Here is a 12355-nt window from a genome sequence, read left to right as displayed (position 1 = left end):
TAAGGATGGTGCTGAATCGACATATTGCATTGTACAAGTAGGATGTATTTGCATGGGTTAGAAAATAATAGGACTGATAAAAAATCTGATGTGTAAACTACATCAAAGCTTTGCCATCTGACATGACACCCCTGTATATGATTTTATAGAAGGGTAAAAGCAAAAACAGGTACCTGGGCTGGATTGCAAAAAAACTTGGTCAGACTTACAGTTCTCTGTCTGATGTATAACTTATAAGGTGTGACTCAGTCCATGAGTTACCAGACTCACTATTAACAAGTAAAAAGCAGCAGTATCTTTTTAAGGTGGCAATGTGATTTTGAGAAATCTGTAGCACATGGATTCTTAATCTATGGGTTGGACCCAAACTTTGGGGCCTTTTTGCTCAGGGTAGGTCTCCATTATACCAAGAAATAACCCTTTTCCTACATTTTGGTCATGACCATGTTACTCCAGGAGGGTGATACCTTTAAATAGGAGAATTGTAATTGTGGTGTTCCCAGACAGCTAGGCTATGGCCTAGGTAAGTTCAACCAGTCACAATAAAGCTTTGAAGGCACCTGCTGCAAGAAGTGGATTCTTGGCCTGCAGAAAAAAAAGCCGGCTAAGAATCCACCCCTATGCTTCAAAAAGCTTATTGTTGTGCCTGTACCTGCAGTGGACTTCCAAGTGTAACTGCCTATTTGAGTAGTTTTATGCAGAAATTTGCTGTGAGCCTATAACCGAGCTGACCCAATGGCTTCTATACATTAAGGCAGGGGTCCCCAACCTTTTTAACTCGTGAGCCACAGTCAAATGTAAAAAGACTTGGAGAGCAACACAAGCATCATAAAAGTCCATGGAGGTGCCAAATAAGGGCTAAAATTAGCCCTTATCAGCTTACAGGAGGCTTTGTTTGGTAGTAAATCTTGTTTTTATACAACCAAAACTTGCCGCCAAGTCAGGAATTCAAAAATAACTACTTGGTTTGGGGGCACTGAGAGCAACATCCAAGGGGTTGCTGAGCAACATTTTGCCCCTCAGCCACTGGTTGGGGATCACTGCATTAAGGTATAGCAATAAGCTTTTTGAAGGATTCCATTCTGTGTGGCAGGAGCCTAACATAAAATTGAGGATTTCAAATGTATGCTTTTTTCACATGTGAAAAAACGAGAAAATAAAAAACAAAAAATATGAATTTACTTCAAAATCTAAAAAAAACTTACAACTAAGTTTTATTTATTGCAATGTTTGTGCTTTTTGTTTTTTGCAAAAAGTTGTGGTGCTGCTTTTACTAGCAGCTGGGGCGCGTATTTTTGCTATCGGACACTTAAGGTTCCAAATGCCATGACTCTTTTAACATTGGAAATGTTGCGTAATGAAGGGCTTAAAATGTGCTCCCGTTGCGTCTTGCAAGGTACCCACAGACTCTCCTCACATGTGCAATATGAATACCGTGCGACTCGAACACTCCCAAGAGGTGCTTGTCACTATGACGTCATCCGATGCAGGAAGTTTACTACGTGAGAAGCCGCAAGGCGGAAGTGACGTTGTAGAGTATGGCTACTGCTGCTAAATAATTTTACGCTGGAGACTGCATATTCTGAAATTGTTTGGTACTTATCTTTGCTTTGTTTTGTATCTGTTCATATACTAGTACGGGCAACTGTTATAGCGTGTAAAGTAGTGCCTTTGCCTGATAATATTCTTTACTAAGCTATACTTGTTTGGTGCACGGCTCTTTATCCTCGGGTGTTCTAGTTTGTCATGTACGTCTCTACGTTTACTGAATGTCGGGGGCTTGGGTGCTCTATTGTTATTTTGATCATTTTTATAGTTGTCGGCGGTCCTCCGTTTAGTGGCTTGTTCCTAGTGTCTTGCCTAGCAATTTGTAACAGTAGGATTTTTGATGGTGGGGTGCTGAATGGAGGGATGCAGTATTGACCCAAAAAGGAAACTAAAATTAAGATGTTCCTGTTAAAAATACATTTGCAAACAAATGTTTAAGATTCTGTAAGTTAACAGAATGTATGGTATTTCAGGTTGTTCTGTGTTTTATATGCTTTACTTTTTTGTATAAGTAGTAATGCCATCATTTTTAGCTTGATTGTGCCAGTAAATGATATGTAAAGTTTTGTTGAGTTAAAAGTGATGTCTACCTGCAGAAAAGTCTCTGTAGAACTGGGCCAAATAAACCTAAGTTCTTGTCAATGCACAATAGATAAATTTGTGGTCAGCATTGGCCTTTTCCCTATTATGGCTAAAGTCACACTTCTGGCTCGCCAATGCAGCTTACATTTGCAGTGTACAACAAAGACATGAACCTGTCAATATGCACACCACTCATAATTAGGTTAAAAAAATCACAACCAAAAGTTATTAGGGTGAAACCCTCCTGATGTGTGCAAGAACACATGGACACTATTTTTGTCACTATCAAGACATGGTCTGAATTCAGACTGTATTGGTCTTTCCTCCACAGGTGTTAAAAATGGTAAGTGTATATGTCACACGTTGAGAGAAGCGCTTCCGTATGCCGCTCCGTGGATTGGCGGTCAGCCTGGAAAATGCGAAAGCAAATGTTTTCCAGGCCAACCGCCGAGAAGTGGATTAACGCTTTGTCTGCCCTCGCCCTTAGGCTTGCCGTAATATATTTTTGATCCTGAAACACCTACCTGGCCACACCCCTGGCCTGCATAAAAGCTGATCTTGATTTGCCTGATTGCTAATTTCACTGGAATTTCCTCACCATTTTTGGGTATTCTAGCACAATTATTATACTTGGTCTCTGGCAGGACTTCTGCCTGTCACCCCGATGGCAGCCCTGGTGGTCATATATGTGCTGAAAAAAAAAAAAGACATGATCCATCCAGTCCAAGTTGTTGGTTTTTTATCACCTAGAGTAGAGTTCAGTTTTTTTAATTTTAGCTTATGTTTTTTTTCGTTTGTGTTTTGCTACATTATTTTTGTCTTCTGCCTCTCTCTCTCTTATTAAACCTGTCATTTAAAATCCTGTTGCAGGTGTAAGTTATCTAAAGAGGAAAAGAAAAGAACACCAATTGATGGCACACCACGAATTAAAACGAACTTTATTTGATCTCATTAAAAAACGTCATCAGTTAAAAAATAGAGAAAAGTAAGGAAAATATCAAGAGTTAAAATAACTGGCAATCTAAGTACCTATCAGTTTAAACATGGCCTGAATTAGACTGATTTGCTATTCTATCTATAGCTGAGGTATCTTGAAGTGGTGGTTAGGTAGCCTCTATGCACACTATCGGCTTACAGGAGGCTTTATTTGGTAGTAAATCAAACCAAAACTTACCATTAAGTCAGGAATTAAAAAAATAACCTGGTTTGGAGGCACTGAGAGCAACATCCAAGGGGTTGGTGAGCAACATGTTGCTCACGAGCCACTGCTTTATTTCAAAGCTGCAGCTGAGGAAAGGGATGGTTTTATTAAAGGAACAGTAACACCAAAAAATGAAAGTGTATAAAAGTAACTAAAATGTAATGTGCTGCTGGCCTGCACTGGTAAAAGTTTGTTTACTTCAGAAAGTCTACTATAATTTATATAAATAAGCTGCTATGTAGCCATGGAGGCAGCCATTCAAAGGAGAAAAGGCACAGGCACATAGCAGATAACAGATAAAACACTATTGTATTCTACAGAACTTATCCGTTATCTGCTATGTAACCTGTGCCTTTTCTCCTTTTTTCCAGCTTGAATGGCTGCCCCCGTGGCTACACTGCAGCTTATTATATAAATTATAGTAGTGTTACTGTAGCAAACACACCAGTTTTACCAGTGCAGGGCAACAGTGCAGTATATTTTTATTACTTTAAAGCTCTTTCATTTTTTGGAGTTACTGTTCCTTTAAAGAAGGTTCTCATTGTACTGGTATTTTGTTTTACCCCCTGCTTGAAAGAAACAGTTAAAATGACTTACTTGCAGACTTTATAAAAAAAATAAAAACCTGTACAGCAAAACCCTATATCATCAGCCAGCCATTCTACTTCCTGACGGCGCATTTGCTAGGCTGTGTAGGAGAGTTTCCAGCTCTTAGCACTGATGGATGCCTGCTAATCATCAGCTAGACAGACCTGACAGAAAACTGCAGTTCATATTTTCCCTATGTTAAGGTAGCTCTATGATGAAGGTAGCTGCAGTGTTAGGCAAACGGTGAAAGCTTTTAGGGCTCTCTACTCAGGTATGATAAAGCTTTCTGCAGAATAAATATATTGTTCTAGGTGGCACTAATGTAGTGGATCTATTGGCAGTAAAATGCCAATGACTTTCCTTCTCCTTTAATACATAAAAACTCATGTTCTTTTCATTGCTATTGGATTTTTAGAAGCATATTTGTCAAATGGTGAGTTCTATCTTTCACCCATTGATAAATATGCTTCTAAAAAATTCATAGGAATGAACAGAACATGGGTGAGCTTTTATGTTTTAAAGCAACAGTAACACCAAAAATTGAAAGTGTTTTAAAGTAATTAAAATATAATTTACTGTTGCCCTGCACTGATAACACTAGTGTGTTTGCTTTAGAAACTCTACTATAGTTTATGTAAATAAGCTGCTGTGTGAAGCCATGGGGGCAGCCATTTATGCTGAGAAAAGGCACAGGAGACATAGTTGATCACACAAGTCCTGTAGAATTCAATGGTGGTTTAGTTATTGGCTAAGTAACCTGTGCCTTTTCATTTATGAAAATTCACCCTTTTCACCTTTGCAAACGGAAGTGCTGCAGCATCATACTTTCTACACTTGGATAGTGAAGACACAGATTTCTTTTGTTTAAATACCATACTCATGCTTGATAATCAATCTCATATTCATTGTTTATACCAATTTATTGTAAAGTACTGCAGAATATGTTCGCACTTTATAACCCTGCTAAAAAAAATATTATTATTTAACAGGAATTTGAAAATGAGCAGCAACTTTGTGCATGGCCATCGAAGTGCATGTACACATCCTCCTCCTAAGGTAGGTAGAGACATTTTTGAAATACCTTAGGAAAAATAAAAATGTTTTGTTTGGTATTGTGACATAATTGGCTAAATGATAGATGTAAAAATGTAAGCTTTCAAGATAATATAAAGCTTATATTTTTTGAAGGTAAAATAAGGCTATACACATACTGTATTAGCTAATCTCTATACTCAGGCCTGCCATCTGAAACTTTAGGGCCCATACAAGTTATCTATCTGGCCCCCTACACACATGAACACAAGTATGTAGTACCAACATTTTTGGCCATGTCCCTTGTGTTTTGTGTGTGTGGTTTTTTTTCCATGGCTACTATAATACAAACCACAAATCATTTTACTGAAAAACAGGGGTGTTAACTATAGAGAAAACAGACTCTGCAAGCAACTGTTAGCGGCTTAAAAGCTATAAGACTTTGACTAATAAGTATTTGCAGTATATGAAATGTATATTGAAAATGCTTTGTTTCAAAAGTTTAGATTGCTTAGTTGCTGTTAAGCCCAATAATTATTCATTCTACTGCTTAAAAGTTCATTTAGGAGATAGCTCATATAAATCAATAAATAGATCCCAGTGTAAACAACTGATGTTACTTTATAATAACTAGTTCATATAAATGGTTAAAATACTTATTATTATTTGCTAATATATGTCAGTTCATTGGGGGTCGGTGTAATTTACCTAAGATTTTTGATTGGGGGGGGGGGGGGGGTCAGTGGAGCCTGTGGTATGTTTAAACCTTACACTCTTTACTGCTCCTGTCATGCTGCTTGATACAAAAGGCAAGTCATGGAAGTCAAGTAAATTGCATAAGCTTCAATGTAAGTTTATTCATACGTTACCCAATATGTGTAACTTTGTGCTACGTACCCAGGCCTCCTTTGGATCGGATTTTGACCAGGACAGCTGTCCCCCTATCCGACTTCGATGGGGAGCGGCACTGTTTATGCCAGGGATCCTCAATCTACGCCCCCCCCAGGGTAATTTACCCAGCCCCTGCTGCATCCTCAACCCTGGCAGCGGGAGCAGGGAGAGGGAGGGCTGACAGAGTGGGGGAACTGGGAGAGAGAGGACACAGCAGGAGGATGCAGGAGCGGGCCGTAGTTTGACCCCACAGGAGGGAGATGGAGCTAAAGTGAGGGGGAAGGGGGGGCAGACTGTAGTCCAGCCTGCCACAAAGTAAAAAGTTTGAGGACCCCTGGTGTATGCTATAAAGAGTGTGTGTATATATATATATATATATATATTACACACACAAGTTACGGCAGCACTCACCTTCAAAAATAATATATAAAATGTGCACTGCCTCAGAAAGAGAATTCCATTTACTCCTTCACATACAAGAAAAGGCAGCGCTCAAAAGTTTTTTCAAAAAGTGCAAAAAGGAATATTCAGTTTATAATAATAAAAACATCTTACATGTAGCCTGCATTTCTGTAGTAATTCAGCGATGTTTCGGGCAAGCCATGTGCCCTTTATCAAGCTCAAATAGTAGTGCAGGTGCAATTCTCCAATTAAGTAGTCAAATACAGGAAGTGACACGATAGGTGATACCTTGGCAACGGTTGTAAACAATCCATTATATCCACCCACACTCCCTGCATGTGTAACCCTTTGTGCAAACAATTGGAACAATATAATATATACATTCATAAAAAAAGATATCAATCATAGTCTTTAACCCTTTTGGCGCCAAAGACGACTGTAGTTTATGTATCCACCAAACTTCTCTCTGTTTCAATTTGAGTTCCTGATTCCCTCCATATTTTAGGGGCGGAATCCCTTCCAGGACCATAAATTTCAGTTGGTCTGCTTTATGGCCCATATCCAAAAAATGTTTGGAAACGGGTAATTTGGTGTTTCCCAGATTAATGGAGGATTTATGTTGAGAAATGCGCGACTTAACCATTTGAGTGGTCTCACCAATATAGATGAGTCCACAAGGACAAGTCAACGCATAGATGACATATTTGGAGATACAAGTATGGTGCCCCCCGTAATTGGACTTTATGACCCGTGCCTGGGTGTATAAATTCCTTGCCTCTGATCACATTACGGCATTGTGTGCTGCCTGAACATCGATACATCCCTGGGGTTCTCAAAACCAGGTGTGTATCAGTGCGTCTCTCTAATCTTTGGGCTTTTACCCTCGAGGATGTAACCATATTACCTATCGTTTTACCTTTACAATAAGATAAGAGTGGTGGTGATTTAAAATCCATAATTTGGGGATAAGCCCTTTGCAAAATGTGCCAATGGTGCCGCAAAATGGTACCCAAATTTATACTGCAGGAACTAAACTGCGTAACACATGGAATACGGACATCTTTTTGTCGTTTTTTATTAGTTCTACCCACCTTCTTTATAGCCTGTTGCAAAACATATTGTGGATAACCCCTTTCTCTGAATTTATTACACATCACTCCTTGTTGTTTTACTTTCTCCTGTTCATCACTTACAATCCTGTCTACTCTAGACAATTGACTAATGGCTATTGATCTTTTAGTATGTATTGGGTGATTACTCCGATAATGTAAAATTTGATTGCGATCTGTGGGTTTGGTGTATATTGATGTGTCAATACCACCTCCCTGATTCCTATAGATCAGGACATCCAGAAGCTGTATCTGCTGGCGATCAAAGGTTAAAAGATATAGACGGATATATCTTTTGCAAGTTACCATGGAACCGCGATAAGGAATCCACGTCACCCCGCCATACCACAAAGATATCATCAATAAATCTCCACCAGGCCACACAGTGGCCTGTGAAGTCCACATCGCGATAAATGTATAGTTCTTCCAACATTGCCATAAAGGCATTGGCATATGATGGGGCGACATTTGAACCCATCGCGGTTCCACGTAACTGTAGATAGAATTGATCTCTAAAGGTAAAGTAATTACATCGTAAAATTATCTCCAACATCTATACAAAAAAATAAAGTTGCTGTTCAGTATAATTAGCCCTATTGTTCAATAACCAGGTGCAAGCCTGGATGCCCTCCTTGTGCGGTATTGAGGTGAACAAATGGCCATCAAAGGTAGCCAGTAGTACATCCCCTTCAATCACCTTACCCAAAGACCTCAATCTCTCCAGAAAATGACCTGTATCCCTATCATAGGAGGGAACCTCCTGTATTAATGGGCCTAAGATCTTATCTAGCATGATAGCCATAGGGTTAAACATAGAACCAACTGATGAAACAATTGGCCGACCCGGGGGGGCACACTGTTTGGAGTGGAGTTCTGGGATCTTGTACTATTAAAAACGTTTTAAGTGCTTCTGTAATTAAACCGTGACTAACCATTCTGTCTAAAAGACTACCAATGTTTCTCTGAATAGATACAACAGGGTCACATGTCAATTTCTCATATACCTCTCGATCGGCTAATTGCGTTTTAATTTCTGCTATATAATATGCAGTGTCCATGAAAACTATAGCGCCCCCTTTATCAGAAGGCTTAATAGTTATATCAGATCTCTGCCCCAGTTCGCTCAAAGCTTGTCTTTGTTCTTTGGTGATATTAAGACCCCCACAAAAATGAGTGTCAGCCGAACGTGTCATTTCCTTTAAGGAACAGTAACATCAAAATATGAAAGCGTATTAAAGTAATTACAATATAATGCACTGTTACCCTGCACTGGTATAACTGGTGTGTTTGCCTCAGAAAGACTATTATAGTTTATATAAGCAAAGCTGCTGTGTAGCCATGGGGGCAGCCATTCGGATGGGAAAAGGCACAGGTTACTTAGCAGATAACAGATAAAATGCCATTGTATTCTACAGAGTTTATTTGTTATCTGTTATGTAGCCTGTGCCTTTTCTCCCTTTTTCCAGCTTGAATGGCTGGCCCCATGGCTACACAGCAGCTTATTTATATAAACTATATGAGCGGTCTGTAGCAAATACACCAGTTTTACCAGTGCAGATCAACAGTACATTACATTTTAATTAATTTAATACACTTTCATATTTTGGTGTTACTGTTCCTTTAACATCTCTCTGTATGTTTTTAATATAGGTTTCAACAGCTGAGTAAGTAGTAAGAGGAACATACTTTCTTTTGCTGTAGAGACCCAAAGTACCAACATCCAAAATGTCTGGATTGCTTTTTTTATGAATGTATATATTATGTTGCAGTTGTTTGCACAAAGGGTTACACATGCAGGGAGTGTGGGTGGATATAATGGATTGTTTACAACCGTTGCCAAGGTATCAACTATCGTGTCACTTCCTGTATTTGACTACTTAATTGGAGAATTGCACCTGCACTACTATTTGTCTGTTTGAGCTTGATAAAGGGCACATGGCTTGCCTGAAACGTCGCTGAATTACTACAGAAATGCAGGCTACAAGATGTTTATATTATTATGAACTGAATATACCTTTTTGCACTTTTTGAAAAAACTTTTGAGTGCCGCCTTTTCTTGTTTTATATAGATATATAGATATCCACTCACCAAAAGGATTATTAGGAACACCTGTTCAATTTCTCATTAATGCAATTATCTAATCAACCAATCACATGGCAGTTGCTTCAATGCATTTAGGGGTGTGGTCCTGGTCAAGACAATCTCCTGAACTCCAAACTGAATGTCAGAATGGGAAAGAAAGGTGATTTAAGCAATTTTGAGCGTGGCATGGTTGTTGGTCCCAGACGGCCGGTCTGAGTATTTCACAATCTGCTCAGTTACAACCATTTCTAGGGTTTACAAAGAATGGTGTGAAAAGGGAAAAACATCCAGTATGCGGCAGTCCTGTGGGCGAAAATGCCTTGTTGATGCTAGAGGTCAGAGGAGAATGGGCCGACTGATTCAAGCTGATAGAAGAGCAACTTTGACTGAAATAACCACTCGTTTCAACCGAGGTATGCAGCAAAGCATTTGTGAAGCCACAACACGCACAACCTTGAGGCGGATGTGCTACAACAGCAGAAGACCCCACCGGGTACCACTCATCTCCACTACAAATAGAAAAAGGAGGCTACAATTTGCACGAGCTCACCAAAATTGGACAGTTGAAGACTGGAAAAATGTTGCCTGGTCTGATGAGTCTCGATTTCTGTTGAGACATTCAAATGGTAGAGTCAGAATTTGGCGTAAACAGAATGAGAACATGGATCCATCATGCCTTGTTACCACTGTGCAGGCTGGTGGTGGTGGTGTAATGGTGTGGGGGATGTTTTCTTGGCACACTTTAGGCTCCTTAGTGCCAATTGGGCATCCTTTAAATGCCACGGCCTACCTGAGCATTTTCTTACCATGTCCATCCCTTTATGACCACCATGTACCCATCCTCTGATGGCTACTTCCAGCAGGATAATGCACCATGTCACAAAGCTCGAATCATTTCAAATTGGTTTCTTGAACATGACAATGAGTTCACTGTACTAAAATGGCCCCCACAGTCACCAGATCTCAACCCAATAGAGCATCTTTGGGATGTGGTGGAACGGGAGCTTCGTGCCCTGGATGTGCATCCCACAAATCTCCATCAACTGCAAGATGCTATCCTATCAATATGGGCCAACATTTCTAAAGAATGCTTTCAGCGCTTTGTTGAATCAATGCCACGTAGAATTAAGGCAGTTCTGAAGGCGAAAGGGGGTCAAACACCGTATTAGTATGGTGTTCCTAATAATCCTTTTGGTGTGTGTGTGTGTGTGTGTGTGTGTATATATATATATATATATATATATATATATATCTATAGCTATATATACTCGAGTATAAGCCGATCCGAATATAAGCCAAGGTACCTAATTTTACCTAAGAATAATGGAAAAACTTATTGACTCGAGTATAAGCCTAGGGTGGGAAATGCAGCAGCTACTGCTAACAGCTACTGTGCGATCCCCTGTGTGCGCCAAGGCACGTGGGATTAGAGGCAACAATTTATCACTGCGTGTACTGTTTACATACAGAAAGCATTTTTTTTTACGTGTAGCCTTATGCAAATGATTACGTGCAGCCTTGCATGCAACTCACTTGGCCCCCCCCGTGGACGCACATACATATGCCACATATAGCAGCCTTATGAAAGTAAAGTTTTAACCTTTCTAAAAGCCACAACTGATATTGCTTCTAACAGATCTCATCTAACAGCCATTTACTCACAAACAGCTCTCATGATAGGAAGGCGTGCATGTAACTTGCTAGCGTTCGCTGCGCACTCTGCCTCCCCCCCCCCCCCCCCATGGACACACATACATATTGCCACATATAGCAGCCTTATGAAAGTAAAGTTTTATCCTTTCTGACCTTTCCAGCACTTTTAACAGCTCTCATCTAACAGCCATTTACTCACAAACAGCTCCCATGAGGAATAGGAAGATGAGCAGGTAACATGCTGGCGTCGCCCCCCCCCCCCCCCAAACCCCCCCGTGGACAAACGTGCGTCCACGGGGGTGGGGGGACGTTGCGCACTGTATATAGTTCTTTGTAAGTAATATCTGCTGTATATACTACCTACTGCACTGTGGAACATACCTGTTCTATATACCCCCCCCTTCCTATCACGTCTTCCTATCATGGGAGCTGTGCGCATTCGCGCAGCACTTTCGTATCACCTGCTTGATCGCGGCCCACCAGTTATCCTCTGAGGATCAACTGGTGGACCACGATCAACATATTGGTCACCCCTGGGCTAGAGACTGCGGGCAGGAAGCAACTTAAAATGGCAACTGCTGTCTTAAGCAAAGGTAGAAAGCTTCTAAAGCTGTTTACTCAGGTATGTTAATGGTTTCTGCAGAATAAATATATTGCTCTAGGTGGCACTAATGTTGCAAATCTATTGGCAGCTAAAATGACTTTCCTTCTCCTTTTAAATAGGACAAAAGTGCACGTTTACCCAGCAGATGAGAGATACAGATATGTATTTCTTACACTGAAAGAATGCCATTCACAGGAGATTTTTAGGACAGGATATTTTTTGTCAATTAATAATCTATTGTAGGTGCAGGAATAATAGATGTGAAATTATGCTGGCAGTTTAAATTCATATTTAATTTCCCAAATGTTTTTTGAACATTTTATACTCTTCCTTTAGGGGCATTTCCTGAGGGGGTGGCTTTAGTTTACTTAGGGAAAAAAAGTATACGTCATTTGTCATTTCCCACATGTCATTAGGTAACATTTTATATATGCAATGTCCTCTAAACAGTTTGTAGCCTTGTCGTCATAGGATTCTACAACTGTGGAATGTAAACACCCTTAAATGTACCTTGTGCATATAGGCATATATAGTGGTGCCTGGAAGATTGTGTTTTGAATGTTTAATACTTCAGTGTAAAATGTGATCTGGGTTTTCAGCCAAGTTCTTAAACTAAATAGAAACACCGAAAAACAATATTGTACATGGCATGGTTGGATTCA

General features: G+C 39.9%; 1 protein-coding gene across 6 annotated transcripts in view; it reads left to right on the top strand.

Moving 5' to 3' along the window:
* Positions 1-1443: 1443 nt before the first annotated feature.
* LOC733507 (uncharacterized) overlaps positions 1444-12355 on the top strand; it is a 57124-nt gene continuing 46212 nt past the window's right edge. For 2 of the 6 annotated variants that reach the window (XM_012964821.3, XM_012964818.3), the window contains exons 1-3: positions 1444-1595; positions 3001-3115; positions 4909-4975. In XM_012964821.3, the coding sequence (XP_012820275.1) occupies positions 3042-3115; positions 4909-4975 (141 nt within the window). In that variant the 5' untranslated portion in view covers positions 1444-1595; positions 3001-3041. 6 annotated transcript variants of the gene reach the window in all.

Source organism: Xenopus tropicalis, chromosome 6, assembly GCF_000004195.4.
Source record: "Xenopus tropicalis strain Nigerian chromosome 6, UCB_Xtro_10.0, whole genome shotgun sequence".
Taxonomy (NCBI): domain Eukaryota; kingdom Metazoa; phylum Chordata; class Amphibia; order Anura; family Pipidae; genus Xenopus; species Xenopus tropicalis.
The sequence above is the reverse complement of the archived record's forward strand: the minus strand, read 5'-3'. Positions and strand labels throughout refer to the sequence as shown.